Source organism: Euphorbia lathyris, chromosome 2 (genome assembly GCF_963576675.1).
Source record: "Euphorbia lathyris chromosome 2, ddEupLath1.1, whole genome shotgun sequence".
Taxonomy (NCBI): domain Eukaryota; kingdom Viridiplantae; phylum Streptophyta; class Magnoliopsida; order Malpighiales; family Euphorbiaceae; genus Euphorbia; species Euphorbia lathyris.
Genome location: NC_088911.1, coordinates 116,809,013 through 116,821,697, shown reverse-complemented (window position 1 = coordinate 116,821,697; position 12,685 = coordinate 116,809,013). Strand labels below are relative to the sequence as shown.

At 34.5% G+C, this 12,685-nt stretch overlaps 2 protein-coding genes across 3 annotated transcripts; one reads left to right on the top strand and one right to left on the bottom strand.

The window, feature by feature from the left end:
• Positions 1-4,765: 4,765 nt before the first annotated feature.
• On the top strand, positions 4,766-9,173 carry LOC136219626 (E3 ubiquitin protein ligase DRIP2-like). Of its 2 annotated transcripts, none has more exons than XM_066007102.1 (7): positions 4,766-5,350; positions 5,757-5,856; positions 6,162-6,504; positions 6,632-7,047; positions 7,136-7,186; positions 8,372-8,444; positions 8,551-9,173. In XM_066007102.1, exons 1-7 carry the CDS (start codon positions 5,236-5,238, stop codon positions 8,734-8,736), a joined length of 1,284 nt encoding a protein of 427 aa, XP_065863174.1. In that variant the 5' UTR covers positions 4,766-5,235; the 3' UTR covers positions 8,737-9,173. The 2 variants fall into 2 exon arrangements, with proteins under 2 accessions (XP_065863174.1, XP_065863173.1); XM_066007101.1 differs by having other exon boundaries at positions 6,599-7,047.
• A 1,653-nt stretch (positions 9,174-10,826) lies between these two features.
• Positions 10,827-11,665, bottom strand: LOC136216547 (PRA1 family protein D-like). The gene has a single exon (XM_066003087.1). The coding sequence runs from the start codon at positions 11,598-11,600 to the stop codon at positions 11,064-11,066; it is 537 nt and encodes a 178-aa protein (XP_065859159.1). The 5' UTR covers positions 11,601-11,665; the 3' UTR covers positions 10,827-11,063.
• Positions 11,666-12,685: the final 1,020 nt, after the last annotated feature.

Here is a 12,685-nt window from a genome sequence, read left to right as displayed (position 1 = left end):
ATGAAATGAGAATGAAAGAATAAGTGGGACTTTTATATGTGGTGATTAGGTTTTCATTCTCAGCCATCAGATTGGAATCAGATCAAGGGATAAAATTGATCATTTTGGCAAAATGCTCATTTGACCCCTTAGAATATCAGATTTTTTTATTATTTTTATTGTAGTCAGATTTTTTTATTAGGTGTTTGTTTTTCTTTTCATCTTATATTAATTAATATTTGTAAATTAATGTCAAAAATATCTTTCTGTTTTTTGACAAAAAATGTCAAAAATATCTAAATAAAAATGTATTTATAAATTAAGTTTCCGTTTTGCATTAACTTCTTCATGAGTTCAACTACAAAGAAATTCTTTGTTTATATAATTTTATAATTAAAAAAGTTAATAAGTATTAATATTTAATTTAAACCCCATACAACAAAAATTAAATCTAATAAATTTTTATCAATGAAAATTATACTAAATACAAAGAATATATATATTATTTTCGTATATCTATCTAACCAAAATAAAAATAGAAATTTAGTTAAATGTTTTTTAGTTAAAAATGTTAAAATATATTAATTATTAACATTTCCAAAATTTTGACGGAAATCCGTCAATAATTCCGTCAGAATGTATCGATCAAAATAAATTCCATCAGATATTTCGTCAGCAATATGTCTATGATTCGATAGAAAAAAATTCCATCAAAAAATTTCGTTAAAAAAGTGGAGGGAAAGAACCCGCCATAATTGTTTGACGGAATATCAGTTCCGTCAGACAATTCCGTTGGAAATATTGACAGAACACTTTCTGACGAAATTTTATCAAAAATAACTGACGGTTTCTGTTCCGTCAGAAAATTTCGTCAGTAAACATGAATTTTCTAGTAGTGTTAGTATAATTTTATAATTTTATAGTTCTAGTATAGTTTTAGTATAATTTTACATTTCAGGGACCAGCAAACGTCCCAAAGCTAGTGAGGACGAGAGTTGGATTGTTATTAGACCGGTGGATGGTGGCCCCGTTGATGGTTCCGTGATTCCTAGTTTTCTAGGACATGTTGCCTCACGGATGCTAGGAGAAGAGCTTTGGTCGTTTCTGACATGCTACAACAGAGCATCAGCATGTCAGAATTTGTGGGTGTGGTTTTCTGGTGCGTCACCCGAGGTAAGAATAATTTAGTTTGTCAACATTTATTGTAATTTGTATTTTTAACTATAAACTTCAAAAACATTCAGTAATTATATATGTGTCATTTTACAGCTGAAGGATATGATCGAGAAGACTAGGTTGTCTCACCTTTCATCTATCATGTTTAGAAACCTCGACACTCCGCTGTTAACTGCGTTCGTGGAGCGGTGGCAGCCCGATACGAACTCCTTCCACATGTCGTTCGGGGAGATGACTATCCAACTGCATGATGTATGACAGATTCTTCGTATCCCGATCGACGGTGCGATGGTGTCCGAGTCTCCCAGTACTGAGCGGCTGCATGCCTTGTGCATGATGATGTTCGGGGTGGATCGGGAGCAGCTTCTGTCGCCGACCCGACATTACTGGAGTGGTGGAGGTGTATTTGTTGATGTTGTACACAAGCTTGTCATCGAGGGTAGGGATGACGCTACTCGGGCCACAACGTGGATGTGGCTTATGCTCGGATCTTACTGAGGTTCACGGCAGTGTCAGAGGTGCAGCTGGACTTTCATGGGGGTCTGCTACACTTGCCACGTTGTATCGGCAGCTGAGGATAGCGAGCAGAGGAGACTGTTCTGGTATATGCGGATGTTTGACCCTATTACAAGCGTGTATATACGAGTATTTTCTGGTGTTCCGGCCGCATAGACTAGCTCACAGGATCCCAACTGACCGTCCCCGTGCATGCAGATGGGATGTCGGGGTACCAGGCAAGATGACCGCCCGACTAGATACCATACGTGGACAGCTGGACCGTATGACGGCAGCAAATGTATTTTATAAAATTTTAGAATTAATTATAGTATTATAATATTTTATAAAATTTTAGTATTAATTTAAATATTATTTATAGTATATTATTATTTATTATTGAGTATTATTTTATTGCATGTGGCGTGGTTGCCTTATGGTCCTGTAGCCGATGATGATCAACTTCGAGTGTTCTACGCCGGTTGGATACGGTGTAGAGACATTGTCGAGCCGTATATGCCGGATCGAGCGTTGCGACAGGTCAGATATACGCAGCCTATCCCAGCTGAGCGTATTAGACCTGATAAAGCAGTACGACCATGGAGGTCTTTATCGTACAAGCTCACGCATTCCTCTGTCACAGTTGAGGATACCTGGCGGAGATTTCCATCAGCTCGGGGCATTGATCGGAGGAGATGCCGGCCAGTTGGATACGATCCCACTGTCTATGATGCTGCTTACATGGATTGGTATATGCAATATTCGCATCCTCATCTCCTTCATGCACCACAGGATGGACCGGTCCAGTGTGCTCGTGCCAACAGTGAATTTGTAAGTTTATTATTATTTAATATTATTATTTAGTATTAGTTTATATGTGTTTCTTTTTTAATTTATTTATTTTTTTTGCAGCGAGTTAGCTGGTTGTGGCGTGTCACCCAACGAGCGGCTACCCACCGATCTGATGAGGATGCTCCACTCATTAAAAAGGAGATGGATGAGTTTATGGACGCGTGACGTCGGGTGAACTAAATTATTTTAGTAGAACTTATTACATTTTAACACTTTTGATATTATATTTACTCTTTTATGTTTATTAATATATTTTAATGTTTATGTTGTTATATTTTATTTGTTAAAGGGTAATCCGAGTTAAAATGCCGTAATTTTTATTTCTAAAAAGTTAATCCGAGTTAAAATGCCGTAATTTTTATTTCTAAAAGGTTAATTCGAGTTAATTCGGGGAGGTATTCACGCGGACGTGAGGTAATCACGCCTCACCCTGTGGTGAGGCGTGATTACCTCAAGCCCGCGTGCCGGAGAGGAAATATTCTCCCATTTCCCACCTCAAAGCCTTAAAGGGTATTTTCGTCCTTTCACGAGACTAGACGTGAAAAATTGAGGCTATGTTTAACAACACCCTAAAATAAAGATAATCAGCTGTTAGCAAGACACCATGTAGCCTTAGAACATTTACGTACCTATATAAGACACGAGATTATGTAATGTGTACAACATAACAAGTACATTTGTTTGTTCACCATAGTTGATATTTGGTCGTACCTCATTTATCACCCACTCTACAAAATTCTATTTTTATTTTCTTTTTTCGAGTTTGAAAATGGGTCAAACTATAAATTTAACATTATCATTTTTTTAAAGTAAAAATATACCTATTTTAAAATTTTATTCTAATATTTTTAAATAAAACTGTTTTTACCTCTTAGCCATAAATTTAAACAGAATGATGTAACTGTTATAGTTAATTGACTTTCTAAATAAATTTCGAGTCTGTTAACGGGCGTCTCAGGACGCTAGATAAGAAATATATTTTATTATTTTTTATATAACACATATTAAATGATTTGCATTGTAATTAGTCAAACTATATGCATTAAATATGGTTGTAGTTGGATAGTCTGTTTAATGGTAATTTAGTTGTTATTTATACCACTTCTTTTTCTTCTTCTTCTTGTCTCTCTCTATAAATCTAATATTTACTTTTTCTCTAATATCGGTTCTTTTTTTTCTTCTTTAATTAATTTAGTTATCATTCAAATCATGCATTTGTTCTCTAAAAAATTTAGAAAACCAAGTATTAAAATTAGAGAAAATTAGTGAAGAATTGGAGATTGTGTAAATAATAACCCAAAAATTCGGATCATGAGTTTCTTCTACATTATTTGGAGGTTGTCCTGAATATTAAGTATGTAATGGATTTTCCAAATTCGGATCTTTCCCCATGAACGCAACTATGTTTTCATTGGATAGGAGGACATTCAAATCAAGCATTTTGCTTTCAAAAATTAGAAAATCAAGTAGGGGAATTAATTTAATTAATTTTGATACAATTTGAAGTATGTAATGAATTTTCCAAATTTGGATCTTCCCCCATGAGCACAACTATGTTTTCATTAGATGTGAGAACATTCAAATCAAGCATTTTACTTTCAAAAATTAGAAAATCAAGTAGGGGAATTAATTTAATTAATTTTGATACAATTTATTAGATATATATTATATTTATGGTAATTATTCTATATTTATCATAAATATAGGATAATTACCATAAATACAATATATATCTAACACAATTATTTAAGCTTTTGTCTTTAATTAATTAATTTGTGTCAAACCATGCATATTATATAAAAAATAATAAAATATATTTCTTATCAAGCGTCCCGAGGGCATCCGTTAGCTTTTACCATATAGATTTAACATTTAAAAAATGATACAAATTTAGACCTCGATAACGGAACATGACACGTCATTAATATTACTACGTTACGTTATCGAATCTAAATTGATATCATTTTTTAAATGTTAAATTTATATTAATACTATTTTATACGTAGAGTAAATTGATACTTTTCCAAAAAAAAAAACATATATCTTATCCCGTAATAAAAAGATTACGTTTTTTTAAACAAATTGAAATTTTATAAAATTCGAAATGACAGGTGAAATTTTGAGTTAACCCATTCTACGTCTCTTTGACTTTCAAGTTTCATCACGACATTCACGTGAAATACACGTGGAAAATACTAACGTGCGCCCGCTATAACCTATTACAGAAACGCCGAGCAACGTCACCTGCACCAGAAACGGCGAACAACGCAACAAATTCGAAACAAAGAATTTTATTTTTCTTCCCAACGACTCATTGAACACGAGAAGCACAAACGCTAAGCCAAACCCAGACAGTGTGCGCAGGTTAATCATTATCCTACACACTACCGGCGCATTCTACCCTCCATCCATCAGGCGAAAAATGTAATATATAATATTATTATGTTGTTTTGAAACGCTTATCGAAACCTCAAGTTAGATCATATCAAGGAGTCATTGCCATTGTCTCAATCGAAAGAGAGAAAAAAAATTATTGTTTGGATGTTTTCCTTCTCCGTTTCCTTTTCTCACTTACCAAACAGAAAATCGGATTGGAAAATCGTGAATCCGTAATCGGCGAGAGCAATTCTGGGGGGCTGGTTGTGTGTTAAAACGGCAAAAGATATAGAGGGATTGGTTGCGTATCGGGTACATGCAGCAGCACCGTAAATGTGGTGTACGTGAGAGAAGAAGATGTTGAGGCAGGTGGTGAAGGTTCGAAGAGAGAAGCTTGCGCCTTGCATTACTTGTCCTCTCTGTAATAAATTCTTCAGAGACGCTACTACTATCTCTGAATGCCTCCATTCTTGTGAGTTTTTCTCCATTCCAATCTCTCTCTTTTTCTTTGATTTTTCTTTCTATTTCACGTGATTATCGCTCAATTGTTCTTGTTTTTAATTTAATTCCCTGATTCGCGTAATCATAGTTCCTTTTTAATTCAATGCGATTGGATTCTTGCATTTTAGAAAATTATAAGGTTACTTTCTGATGATCGATGTGTTCTTTTTTCGACTTCGAATTGGTTTATATATGGATGTGTTAATCTCCCAATTGATAGCTGCATCATGTTAATTGCACATTTTGCAACATAAGGTCAATTTGGGCTTGCATGATCAAATGCTTGTCATTTATGGACTAATTTGATGAAATATTAACCCTTTGTGCATATATAAAATAAAAACATCTGATATTTTGTCTCTTTAATTTGAAAACAGTTTGCAGAAAGTGCATATACCAGAAGATAAATGACGAGGAGTATGATACCTGTCCTGTGTGTAATATCAATTTAGGATGTCTTCCACTCGAGAAGCTCAGGTACTTGATTTCCTTGGGACATTGCTCCTCTTTTTCTAGCTCCTTTTAACTGTTTCATTCCATCCCGTAGATATAAAAAGTGCTTATTTAGAATTGAGAAACAGTCACTTGATGGCTATTTAAACTATTTTAAAGTAAAACCATCTAATAATCACACGAACCAAACAGCTAATAATAAAAAAGATGTTCACTATTCACTACGTTGAAACTTCATTCAGATTTTGATTGGATGACAAAGAAGATATAGATGTGATGACCATATATATACACACTGTTCCAACATGGTTTTTTGTGTTAATGTACAGGGCAGACAACAGTTTAGAAGATTTGAAAACCAAAATCTTCTCTTCCCAACGAGAAAAGGTCAAGTCAGTAGTTGTTGTACAAGCTCTACCTGCTGTCTCGTTACCAGTGAAAAGAAAAGAGTTATCTCTTTCTTCTTTGGTTGCAAATGCTGCTACCCCACCTAAAGTGTTAGCACCAGCTCCACAGTTAGTTCCTCGCCCCAGTAAAAGGTTGAAAGCCATTGCAAGAAAGGGTCCAGCTTTAAGAGGAATAATTTCAATTGATGAAAACCATGTAAAGAAAATAGATGATTTACATGAGAGGTTAAGCTCACCAGAGACTATTGAACAAGCTAAAAGACAGGTAAGAAAGGAAGGAATTTTCAGCTTCTAGCTATAGTTTATTACCTTTATTTTAATGATAGTGTCTTTGAAAATGATGAATAATCATTATCAAGGTTCGGAATTCTACTCCTGACACATCCAAACAGCACAAGACAAATAAAGATTCAAAAGACAGCGCTGAACCATGTGAAGAGAGGGCTGATTTGTGGATACCATTAAGTGGCCTAGTTGATGTTGCAGGCACATCAAAGCATAAGAAATCTAATAATCTACAGGAAATTCCTGTTGTTCAGACAATGCAGTTGCCTGATCCTGCAGAGAGGGAAGCTCAAGTGCTTAAACATACTGTTGAGGAGCAAATTAACAAACCCAAAGTCAATGGTGATGAGAATAACTCAGTTCCATGTTCATCAGGTTCAGTTAAAACTAGAAAGTTGCGGCAAAAGAGAGTAGCTGTCTCCGAGAGATTGAATTTTACTGCACAAGCAATTGTTGATTCAAACAGTCAATATGATGGAAGGTTTAATCCAATTTGGCTGTTGTTAATTGCAGCTGATGATCAGTAAGTTTTGGTTTGTTCTATCATTATATTATTATTATATAGTTGAATTGAATTATTGAATTTATGACATTTTGAGTAATGATCTCAGGGAAGGAGAAGCCCCCTTGCCGCAACTTTCTTCATGCTACATGAGGTTTAAGTGAGTTTCATTTTCTTAGTGTCTGAATTAATCAATTTCACCTTTAATGCTGGTCTGATTTCCATCATCATTTCTGATTGAATTCATTGATAATTTTTCTTGCATTTCTTCTTTGAGATTCTAGTGTGGAACAACTTAATTTGTCCTATAAAATTACTAGTATTGCGTATGGGTGTTTAAAAACTGAATCGAACCACAATAACTGAATGTACCGGACGAAATAACCAACCAAACGGGTGAAATTTGGTTTTCTGGTTCGATTTTGGTTATTTCTTATTATATTTCGGTAATTTGGTCTGTTCGGCTTTTGTGGCAAAATTGCCAAATTAACCGAACCAACCGAAATAAAATAAAATTTGTGGTTAGTTGCCTTTTCATTTTATCATTTCTCATTAAGTAGCAGTTTGATTTGCAAATCATGATTATTTATAAATTTATATAAGTCAAAGCCATTGTAAGATAATACTGTTATTAATTTTTTTCTTTCTAATAATTGCAAATCAAGGATTTGAAAGTTCGAAATGCAATTAAAACTTAAGAACAAACAATTGTATTTTAATAAAATCATATTTCAAATTACTATAATAATTATAATTACCGTAATTAACTTTTATTATGTATATATATTTTATTTTAACTTATTAAAAATAATATTGAAATTGAAAAACCAAACTGAGTAATTTAGTCGGTTCAATGTAGTTCTGTTCTTTATTATCATCCGGTTCGGTTTTCGTTTTAGTGATCGTTCGGTTTTCAGATTGAGCCGACCATAGAACACCCCTAGTATTGCTAATAATTGGTTAGCGTTTAGAAAAATTCTATTATGATCTCAACTTACTGAATTTTATCAATAAAAATGTAACAATGTATATCTTTTTTCTTTGCATCAATCATTGCTTTTTTTTTTTTTTTTGTGAGATCCGTTGTATCCAATCCACTATTAAGCAATTATTTTTTAAACATATCTCTGATTGTTTGAACATATGCCATCTTTTACACCTTTTACACGAAGATATCATATCATTTGTTTCATAATAATTGATAGGTAATATGTTTTCAAACGGATATTACATGTTTAGAAATTAGAACTGCAATACTGTTTCATCAGAAAAAGAAATGTGGTTGGTTTAGCATAGTTATCTTATTTGTATTCTACTGATACTTAAGTAAATATAATTGCCACAGCGATCTCAGCTTACCTGTTTCATTCATCAAAAAGCATCTAGCGAAAAAGCTAGGTCTTACTGACGAGGATGAGGTAAGTTCATCTTCTCTCCTCATCAGAAATAGATTTTCTTCTTTTTCATGTGGTCGCCTTGTGCAGACCAATTCACTGAATTAAAATAACAAATTCATTCTCCCAGGTAGAGATATGGCTACTAAGCCAGCCAGTGGATTCAACGGTACAACTACACGAGTTGGTAGACGTGTGGAAAGACGCGTGGCAGCTGTTCCCGACAACATCCGAAATAATACATACAAGGGTTGGTAGTTCAGCTAATGATTTTGTGGTGGTTTTGTCATACAGCCGGAAATCTCTGTCTCCATGATCTCAACTTGTGTGCTTCAAAGGATATAATCACCTCATGCATACCCTGCATGTAGACTCCAATTTTGAGCTTTTATTAAGCATACACCAGATAATTTTGCCAAAGGAATCTCCGAATTTCCTTCCCTTTCCTGACTCATCTTCTAAGTAGTAGTTGTGGCACACAAATGCAAAGACCAACGCAGAGTAACAGAATATCTGTCCGTAGGTTTATCAGTGCAAAAGCAGGACAAAGGACTCAACAACGCGAGTCAAAAGATTCCGGCGTTTTCGATCTTATGTGCTCCTAAGTTGTCACTAGATCTCAGACATGTAGTGAAAAGAGAAGTTCAATTCTTTCATATGTTGCTGTTTTACTTCTCAAAATTTCAAGCATCAGACTTGCCATGTACATGATTCGTATTTTCTTCTTTTTAAACCTTTTTTTTTTCCGGGTCAGTGATTGAACTTAATATGCTGAGTAAGTAAATGAAGAGTAGAATTACATAACAAGTAGTTGAAAAGGAGCCTGGCAAGTATTTTAACTTCCTCGAGCATTAATTTAAGATGGAGCAAATCATGGAATAAGAGTACGGTGATAAGGAAAACAAAAGATTCAGGAAGAAAGTGGATGTACGTAACAAACAATTGAGTGAGAAAATAGAAGAGTTGCAATAGGGAAACAGCAAAAGAAAGAAACTTGAGCATAACAATTCCAAGGGAGATTAATTAATATAAAGAAGCACTTCAGGGGTTCTGATAGACATAGACACAAGTTACTTGAAAAACCTTTTGAACATTGAGGGTGATAGAAACTTGAGCATCTTTGTGTTGATGGTCAATCAGATCTTGCAAGTGAAAATTCAGAAATTGAGAAGTCCGCCTTCCATTCCGTTTCTCATCTCTTGTTGATATTGTAACCAAACAATGTCGGTGACTTTTGCTTCTTGTTCTAGCACTGACAAAAAAAATATTTCCCTGAAAACAATAGTATGGGAATGGTTTGATGGGGGAAGAAATGGGAATGCTTCCTATGATATTTCATTAAGTAATAGTCTTTACAACAACATATTTCTCTATAGATATTTTGTTGTAAAGACTATAGAGAAATAATGATATTTAGAATCATCAGAATCATTCCCATTTCTTCCCCATCAAACCATTACGAACAAAACAAGAAGCAGAAGTCCCCGACATCATTTGGTTACAATATCAACAAGAGATGGGAAATGGAATGAAAATTGGACTTCTCAATTTCTAATTTCCCTTCAAGATCTTCACTTGCAAGATCTGATTGAGGACCATCAACACAAAGATGCTCAAGTTTCTATCACCTTTAAATAAAGTTTATACTAAGAAGATAGTCTTGTGGACAAACATATGACTCATCTTCTTCAAGTCATCTACACAATTTCCTCATCTACCAACAATATTTGCAAGTTCAGAACACTCCGCCATTAACAAAAGAACCTGTTTACTGGTCTAGTGGTGTATTACAAGTAATCATTTTCTGCAAACAAGGTTATGGAAACCTATAACAGCTGACTCACAAACCTAAGTCTACGAGGTCACGACCAATTAAATTACCTACTTAAGTATCTCAGGCGAAAATGCAAGAAGCTTCTCATGTTTAGCAAAACATTTTAATGTCCAATTCCATACAGAAATTGTAATCTATTTGTTCAAAAAAGAAAAGTTTTTCTCAAATTGCTCCTCTTCTGAGTTCTGAGAACAAATGTACACATCTGTTGATATTATAAAAACTACTGTCAACTAAAAAAATGAGCACAACACAAGGCAAATTGAAGTAAATTGCACCTAAGGCAGAGCTTTAATTTTGTGCAACAACAATCAACACTATTTGATAATCATTAACCAACATAAGATAAATAACACGACGACAATTGAATTGATTCATACATATAGAATCATGACGCAACATCCAAACAAGCACACAATTCACATAGCGAAAAGTGGCTGAAAGCTGATACTTCCAATGCCATGCCTTGTACAGGATGCCCAAATGCAGGTAGCGGCATTTTCAATGTTCGATGATGAAAACCATTTTTATAAACAGACTTATAACACCTCAAATCGCTACAATACAAAAAATGTAAAAATTTAACTAATAATTTCATTCATTTTCTCCAGTAATTCCATCGAACACAGACTGACTAATAGTTAACAATAAAGAAGAGAGGGGGGGAAATGAAGCAAAAATCCCCGCAGATTTTTATGTGCAAAATCATTGGAGAATTATAAATATAGTTCAATTCGTAAACCTTTTCAAATTAACTACAATGTAAGAAGAAAAATAAAAGAAGTAAAAAAAATAAAAAAAAAATACCGTTACAATCCCCCTCTTGGGCTATCATCATCGGAAAGCAAGTTCGCATATGGCGATGTTTCATTATCGTCCGCCACAAGATCATCCGTGCTCCTCAGCACCGCGTGTAAAACAACCAAAGCCACGCCGACCGCGATCGCAACAACGACATTGAGCCAAACGCTACTCCAAACCAACACTAAGATCGTCGCGGAGAAAAGCAAAGCTAGAACCACCAAATCATTGACCTGATAGCCGAAAACCGATAGAGGCTCATCGCGAGAGAAGTAGAGAAAGACCCAAGCAACGAACGTGATGAAGAAGGCAATTAGGGAGAGAGGATGATACAGAAGACTCAAGAAGAGTACAATGAAGATGAGAAGAGAGTAATTAGAGCGAAAATGGGTGAGGTTTTGGGTGATTCGAGTTGTAGCATCGGGGACAGAAGAGGGGAAATTGAGGAAGGAGAGATCTAGAAAAGAGGACCATGGGCGGAGGGTGGCTTTCAGGGATCGAGTTGTTTGGTTGAATTCAGAGAGAAATTGAGGAGTGTTTGACATTTTTCTTCGTTAGTTCAGGTGAATGAAGAAGGCCGAGATTTGCTTTGGTTTCGGTGGATTTTCATTTCGTTTTCAACCAAACTGACGAGTCAAATCGAGTTGACTCGAGTATTGTCGTATTCAACTTTTTTATTTATGAAAATTCAAAATTTATGGGTAAAATTTGTAGGGTTAATTTAATATAATTAAGGTGGTTTCAAGTTTTGTAAAATAAATATCTGTTAGTTTGATTTCGAGTAAATAAATACTTGTAGTATGTTCCGTTTTTTAAAAACGCGAAAACAGATAATGACGACGTCTATATGCTGACATGGCCGAGGGTAATTTAGTCAATAAAAGTTAATTTCAAATAAATTGTTGTGGTTTGCGTGTTTTTGTAAATAGGTACATGTGGTTTGGATATTTTTACAAATAGATACTTGTGGTTTGAATGTTTTTACAAATAGATACCCGTGGTATAACAAACAAAAAAACAAACACTTAATTTAGGCAAATATTGTCCAAAAACTGAAACTTAATAACTTTGGCAATTCCATACTAATGAGTTGTCACAAAATAGCTAACATAGGATTTGTCATTTCCATGTCATAATACAGTTTAAAAAACATGTAATCAACAAGTGATCACACATTGTCCAAAAAACCTTAAATATGCGGCAACTGGCTTTATTATTTATGTCACATAATAGATTACAAGTTCAATTATCAAGACAAAATAATTGTGATGAAATCAAACACAAAAAAAAACCACAACTTCAATCACTTGTCCAAAGTCGGCCTCCCATATCCAAATCTTTCTGACAGTCCTTCAAGACAAGATACCCTTCTTGGAGGCACACTTCTGCTTGTCTCGGCCATCTTTTGTGAAATGCTTCTCTGGGATGATGACAATGTTGGTGCAACATAACTTAGATTTAGAATTGCTGCTCTTGGAGGTCTAAATTGTTGTGGAGGCAATGATGAGCTTGATGGCATAGTCGGATTTGTAGAACCTCTACCTTGATTTCTAGAACCTCTACCTTTACCTCTCCTTGCCTGTGTAAGAACATAATACATCAATAAAGTGTAGACACTAAAAAAAATCAA